At 34.4% G+C, this 7,923-nt stretch overlaps 1 protein-coding gene across 1 annotated transcript; it reads right to left on the reverse strand.

Moving 5' to 3' along the window:
- Positions 1–888: 888 nt before the first annotated feature.
- On the reverse strand, positions 889–7,692 carry LOC132499261 (early activation antigen CD69-like). The gene is made up of 5 exons (XM_060113751.1): positions 7,629–7,692; positions 3,768–3,890; positions 2,498–2,697; positions 2,034–2,137; positions 889–997 (listed from the first exon to the last, which is right to left on the reverse strand). The coding sequence occupies exons 1-5, from the start codon at positions 7,690–7,692 to the stop codon at positions 889–891; spliced, it is 600 nt and encodes a 199-aa protein (XP_059969734.1).
- Positions 7,693–7,923: the final 231 nt, after the last annotated feature.

Raw genomic sequence — 7,923 nt, forward strand, 5'->3', positions numbered from 1 at the left:
AATAGATCAGGAAAGGAGAATAGATCAGGAAAGGCACAAGGTTATAATCAGATAGGACTAGTATTATTCCAGATTTGAACAATACAGACTTTTTCCTGATAAAGATTTGCCACATCACATATTGCACATTTTCCAACACTTTTATCTGTTTTACAAATATTCCTCATATTCTTTGTTTTTGTCCTTATCTCTGTAAAACAGTGTGTATAAGGCAATAAATTATGTACCATTGAAAAAGACAAGTCTACGCTGAAGAAGTGAAAAAAAAAAAGACCAGCGTAAATATATGATCACCCCATTCTTTGGGGGGCAAATGACAAAGTAACTTGACAAACTTCTTTAAAAAGAGAGAAACATTACAAAGCTTCATTTCATAAGCATTTGCCCATTTATAAATGTCCTCTGAGTTAAAAAAATGCATTTAGATGAAATATCTCTGTTGCCAGTTAAAATTTCCTTTGTTTACATTCAGTTTTTAATACTACTATTTAATTCCTTCATACAGTGCAAATGCATGAAGGATACACGTTGTTCACAGTCATTCAACAATAAATAATAACTCTAAACTTAGTTACCTTATTATTTCTGAATTAAAAAAATATAAAGTGCATTCAAAAGCTTTGAAGTCATTTTTCTCATTCTTGGAGAAAATTATCAGTCAACCTGTAACATTTTCAGCTCATGGCAGAAGTATTCCACAGTGCAGATATTCCTGGAATTTTTCTCCCTTTTTGCCACAGTCTTGTTTGGAAGAAAGTTTCCAAAATAGTAAAAAGTTTTTTTTCACAAAGTCTTTATGGGAAACTTCTGACCATAGAGCGCCATTCGTCAACACACATTTCCTTGAGTTTCATGATAGAATAGTATATAAGCAAATATGATTCTTCTTTATTTGGAAGGTTTGCTACATATCCAGTGTAAATTCTTTTCACATTCTGTGCTGCTGATCTCTGTGCTGTTCAGAAATGCACAGTTCTCGGATCCTGTAAGGTTGAACCTGTCAACAATAAAGAAACCAGAATTATTTTCAGTTTATCATTTCCGTTCAGTTACATGAGAATCAACTTTGTGGTGGTGGAGGTGGTGGTTTCTGCTTTTTTTGGTTTTTCTTAGTAAGAATGCATGAGGCAAGTGCGCCAATCAAATGATCACAGAGCAATCTGCAGAGACAGTAGACAAAGATCCAAAAGAATAGTATGTGGTGAGAAGATACAAAATTAAGAGTAGAGGGCTCCATTTGTTTGGTTGGTGGATCACCACAGGAGTGACTCGTTCATTTTTGAGTTCCCAAACCATTCCCAGAAAGTATAAATATTCAACAATCATGTATACTAGCGCATAGAGTTTGAGAGGGTAACAGTCCCTGGTGCCCATTTGTGGGTGTGATACATACCAAGGATTCCTTTTCTAGAGATTTAAACTAATTTTCTGTATCTTTAATTTTCATAAAACTATTTAGGGAGCTAGAAATTCTTTCATGTCTGAGTTTTCAGATGACAAAGATTAACGCTAAACTTATACAACGTCCTTCAAACTTTAAAATGTACAGGTAATGGAAATAAAGTCAGCATCTTTAATTCTGGGGCAGGTTTTCTGTCAGATCCATAGAAGCTTCTAATTACGTATTGAAAATATTATTCTTTATCCCTGTGGAGATGAGAACTGGGAAAGCAAAAAGGGAACTACTCGCTTGTCAATAAAATATAAATATGAGATTGGAAATGTTGGATTTTTTTCCCATCATCATATTTATACCTGGAATATTTCTGAGTCTTATTCCACTCGAATTTGCTGAGGTCAAATTACTAGAAGCATTTATCGTATGAATTCCAAGCAGATAAAAAGAAAAAAATGATAATATTAAAGCCCTTCTTTAAAGAAGTCCGTAGAGTATAACATACAAAAGAGATTGTTAAAGTTCTGCTTATAAAGAGCTCAACGTTCATGTAGAACAGTACTTCTAAAGGAAAAAAGGAAAGTGGTTTCCCTGAGCTGCCATCCTGGGGAGGATAAAGAGATATCTTGAAACTCACCAGTTATTAAATTTTTTGCCATTTGACCATTTCCACATCTGGTCAGCTTCATTTTTCAGCCCAATCCAGTGTTCACTTCTACCCACATGTTGTTTTAAAAAGATCTTGAAGAAAGCACAAAGGAACTGTATGTTAAACCACCTCTCCCGATAAGTATGTAACAAATCTTGTTTCTTAAATCTGCAACTCGTAGGCATGATAGCTAAGCTGATTATTTACTAGTTCTACGTAGGTTCAGCTCATGTGGATTTTTGGCCTTTGAGGCTAAACAAATCACATTTAAAGACTAAATTGAACTCTCATTTTGACCTCAGACTGATCATGTGGCTTTCTGTGACTAAATTTTCCTGGGTGGGAGACAGATACAATGTCTTCCCTCAGAAGGAAACAAAAGGAAACCACAGATTAGCTATATAAAACAGAATAGCAATATCTTATGGAATTGTTTCTGAATACTATCTTACCATGTCCTCTTCAGAATCAATGACAGCCAGAGTGGCACCGTGTTTGGAGCAAAAGTTTTGGGCCAAAGTCCAGTTCCTTGTTTTCTTGGAAATAAGATAGCATTTCCCCTGGTATACTATCCAATCTTCTGAGCATGAAGAAACATGGGTGTTTGGTGGCACCAAGGACATATATTGGCCTGGACAGTTGTACTGACCCACTGTGAACAGGAAACGTGTGTGTTTTAGTAACACAAGACACCAAATACCCACAGTGCGCAAAAGTAGTTCAGGGGATGCTGTGCTGTGCTAGGTGATAAACGAAGAGAGGAAAGAAGGTGAATTCTTTTTTTTTTAAATTTTGTTGAAGTATAGTTGACGTATGATGTTATATTAGTTTCAGCTGTACAACATGGTGATTCAAAATTTTTATAGGTTATACTCCATTTAAAATGATAAGAAAGGAAGGTGAATTCTGGGAAGAGTAAGAAGAAGGCAGTTTCTCGCTTTATCTGATCTCTCATTGTGCCTAATCATTGTACTAGGTATAAGAAATAAGAGGGAGTCACTTTGGTCAGAAAGTGGAGGGTAAATTTTAAAATCTTGAAAATAGTCTTTGGACTAGAAAGGCTAAAATACATTAAAATTCCAAGTAAGGTTTTGCATCGGAATGCAGATGGGGAAGAATTTGAAGAGGTAGTATATACAGACCTATATTGGAAGGTAGAGGAGAGAATGCTTTGCAGAGGAGCAATTCAGAATACACAAAAATTTATGGCTGGGGATGTATCATAAAACTGCAAAATTTCATGTTTGTATAAGACACAAATGTATCTTGGTATAGCTGTATGTTTCGAATACCATAACACAAATGATTCTCTGGGAGCTTCTAGATATATTCTATATCTATATATATATTCTGTGGCTTTTGAGATAAGAGACTGACCAATTCCTGATTAATCTATGGCTTAGATATTATTTTTTTCATCAACAATGAATGTGCAGCCCACATTTTTCCAGTTAAACATCTCTATATTTAGACTCTAAATTGGCCCCTTTTATTCCAGATTTAAACATCTGCTCACATGTAAATTTCTCCTATAGTATTGTATAACTCATGAACACTTTTAATATTTCTAAAGCACTAGAAAACTAAAAAAAAGTATTGCATCAATTATTCAAGGAATGTGGAATCATATTTAGCATTTCCTAGGAAATTGGCCATGTATGAAAAATGAGATTGCCCTAAATTCATCAGAACTTTTGATGAATTCATGAAGTGCAGACCCACCTGATAAAGCAACGAGAGCTATGATTAGAGTGGTGATGAAGACCACATTCACTACAGCACATGGGATGGGAACTTGAATGGACCCTTCATGATATGCTGCGAAGTGAAGCCCGATGGCATTATCTGAAGAGAGAAAGTAGATGATGAATTCAAGCAGGCTATAGAAGTAAGAAATGGACATTTGATTTTCTCTTGAGGCATTTAAAATAAAAAAATAGCTATGTGTCTCCCTATCTTCTTATATGAAATTTATAAGTTAATTTCCCTCAAGTGTTGAGTGAATTTGGATAGTTTATTTCTGGCTAGAAATAAAACAATCCAGTCACAATAATGATATCATAAAATATCTCCCCCAAATATGTACTCAGTAGCTATGAAAATTCTAAATATATCATAATTGTATTGTTTTAATCACAATAAGAACACTTAGTAAATACCTGATTACCCTAGAAGACATATAAAAAGAACATCCTATGTACAATCCCTTAACTTCTCTGTAGTTACTGTTTAAGGGAGATGGTATAAATGGGTATAAATGTGGGTGATATAATAAAAAATGTTGAATTGATATAAAAATATATACAACTGGAATGACTAAAAATTTAAAAAAAGATGGATGGTACTTTTTTGTGAATTTGGTAGATGTGAAGCATTGAAATGTCCATATTACTGAATGGGAGAGTAGAATGGAAAAAAATACTTTGGAAAACTATTTCTTACATAATTAAATATACACTTATCCTATGATGCAGAAACTCTACTCCTATTATTTTCTCAAGAGAAATGAAAATACGTCTTCAAAATGTTTTATATAAGAATGTTCAGAGCAACTTTATTCTTAACAGCCAAATCCTAGAAATAAACCAAGTATCCATCAACAGGAAAATGGATAAGCAAATTATGGTATACCCATACAAGAAATTCTACTCAGAAATTTAAAAACTGGAACAACTGATGCATGCCACAAAATAGATGAATCGCAAAAAAAAAAAATGTTGAGCGAAAAAAATCCAGTCACAATTATATATTGTATATATTCATTTATATGACATTCAGGAATAGCTGAACTAAACTTGATGATAGAAATGAGAAAAGTGATTGCTTTTATGTGTTGGAAAATTAATTTGACTGGAAAGGAACACAGGGAAACTTTCCAGGGTGATGGAAAATGTCAAATGTTGATTGGAGTTGTAGTTATAACTCATTAAACTGTATATGTATGATCTGTGAATACATAGTATGTCAATTTTACCTCATTTAAAAATAACAGGTGAGTGAAAAATAAGATGTTTGAATTTTCCAAGAGAAGTTAAAATAATAGAGGAAATTTAACAGTACTATAGACTAAATATTGGGTGGAAATCAGTTTTTTTCATTTATCCTTTGTATAATGCTAAAACCAAGTAAAAGTTTTATTTCATCAATGAAGAATATTTTTGTGGAAGGATTTAGAATATGAATATGATGTGAATGATGATTCTTAGTTATCAAAAAAATCCCCACCACCACCAACAACAAAGCTAGAAGGATATCTGTTCTAGATTAGAAATAAATAATTGAGAAAGGAGAGAGGGGAATTTTGTGACTCCGAGTTTGAATTTGATTTTTGCTAGGATGAGGTATCAGGATATTTAAAATTCAGCCTCACAGGAAATATATAGATCCCTATTATGCTCTCAAAAACTGAAATGTAAAATAACTACTTGAATGATATTAAAACTTACCATGAAAAATAGTCTCAATATGCAAAAATATCCTATTTTTCAGTATGGGTGGCTTTCATAATTAAAATGATGTCTATACAGACACAACTTGAAATTCATGTATTTTTTTTCCTTAAAGCATTTCTTTAAGGTTAAACTAGGCAAAGAGATGCTGCTTTCTTTCACAGTAATTTTGCTATGTAATGGATGTCAGCATCAACTGTTGCTTCGTCTGAGGATTGTTTTTCCCAGCATAGATCTGCATTCAGGTTTTGCAAGAGAAGACTTTACTTCACTCCTATCTGGTTCTATTTCTCTCAGCTTCTTAAAGCAAACCTTCCTTTTTTCACCAGCATACAACTGTCACCGGAAGCAGCCTTTCGTAGCTAGGGTTGCAAGTTCAGAACTCTCTGTCTAGTTTCACTCCTTACCATGTGAGACTCAATCACGGGGTTCAAACTCAATACAGGGACAGCTCTGCCTCCTCAGCAAGTACCAACACATCCAAGTAACTCATGGATGCCAGAGCCCATTGGCTTATCCACTGGACTCACTCTATTGGCTTATCCAGTGGGTAAACTATGGAGATGATTCTCAGACTGTACTTTATATCCATTAGTGAGGGCTATTGTTACTCACAGCTTGACTTATCACCTAGATAACAAAACACTCCCCTAAGAGCATACTTCTGCTCTGATTACAAGCCCTGTCCATTAATGGAGAAATCAAAAACAAATTCATTAGTACATATTGAATCACCAAGGGTGGTGTTCAATAATTGTTTATACTAATGAAGCAAGTACAAATAGCAGCGTAGACTAAATATTCATAAATTAAATATTCAACAGAAAATTGGAATGATCTCAGGAAAAGTTAAGAATTTCTACAATAGTTCCTTCTTCTTTCAACTATGCTGTTTATCGAGTGGTTTTATTCTTAAATATATTTTTTTCTTTTGGGCAGCTCAGCTGAGCCATCAAGTTATGGCCATCTGGTTACCAAAAAATTTGTGTGGCTTGTACTTGTTATCCACACTTGATTTTGTGTTCTTAAGTGAAGGATGGGTTTATCAGAGGTAATGAATGCTTTTCTAAAGCAAACCACTCTATTAGACCCATACTCAGAAAACAATCCCTTCCTCTAGATTTTTTTAGCTCTGCTCTTCATAACACATTCTTTGTTACTGGTTAGGTGTGCTTACAAGTAAACTCTAGTTCCTACATGCTAGTGCTTGGGGCACCTCATTAATTAGAGAGGAAGAGAGATAAATGAAACAAATCAAGAAAGCCTCACAAAAACAAATTATTGTAAAACAATAGGAAAATCCTGGTAATAGAAAATAGAAAGGTCTGAGGACAGAATAGATAAATAGAAAAGAAGAAAAAGTATATAGCAAAGATGATCATATTTTGATGAAAAATAAAAGAAAGGAAGAAAAACATCTGATTCACGTAGAATTTGAAGCCCACGATTAGAAGGGTGAAATAGAAAAGTGAAATGGAGGAAAAGAGTCCCATAAAGAATATAGAAGATTTCATTTTCAAGAATTCTTTCATGACTTTCTCCTAATAAGTTACCACTGGACACTGTAAATGTTCAGATGTTTATAAGGATATTCTCTCAAAAATTAGAAACCTTTGTTCCCAGCAACTGGAGGATGTTGTCTTGAGGACACAAGATACGGCACACACAGAAAGCACAAAATGGTACAAGGTAAAGGCAATCAAGAAGGTAATTGTTTATGTGGAAAACAGAGTTTTCCATAAAGAGAGGCAGTGCTTCCTATAGGATGGATATGGGAAAATGATGGACAGTTCACTGGGCTAGGGCAGTGAGATTTCTAATTAAATACGAAAAATTGAGATGATATAAACTGAAACAAAGAAACAAACATTTAGAGAGCTTCTGAAATTCACCCTTGTGATTTCCTCTCAAGTTTCTATTTGTCTTCTCATAGAAAAAGAAATATTTACCTCTTCCCCATTTTCTCCTTTATCCCAACTGAAATAGAACATAACCAAGTTCTTCAAAAGACAAGTTTCATTTTCCCCCTAACTACCATTATATATCATAGATAGATCGATAGGTAGGTAGATAGATATAAATATAGATATATTGATAGATGCTACCAGTATATGAGGAGTAAGACCTGACTTACTTTGTTGTCCTCTTTTCAGATGCAAGGAGCTGGTCTCTGTTGCAGAACAATCTTCAGAATTCATCTTTATCCTCGTCCCGATCCCTTGGTTAATCCCAGGTCAAACCAGTCTGCAGTGAAAGTCTTTGCTGGAGCTCTTGTTCAGTCTCTGAGTCTCTGAGATATCTCAGCATTTATATTCAGTTACGTTGTCTCCACCCACTTCCTCTCACCTCCAGGTCGTTCAGCTACTCCTGTCCTCTTTAATTCATGCTCTAGTGGCCCAAACAGTTTACAATGTGGTGTTGTGGTGAGC

Source organism: Mesoplodon densirostris, chromosome 11 (assembly GCF_025265405.1).
Source record: "Mesoplodon densirostris isolate mMesDen1 chromosome 11, mMesDen1 primary haplotype, whole genome shotgun sequence".
Taxonomy (NCBI): domain Eukaryota; kingdom Metazoa; phylum Chordata; class Mammalia; order Artiodactyla; family Ziphiidae; genus Mesoplodon; species Mesoplodon densirostris.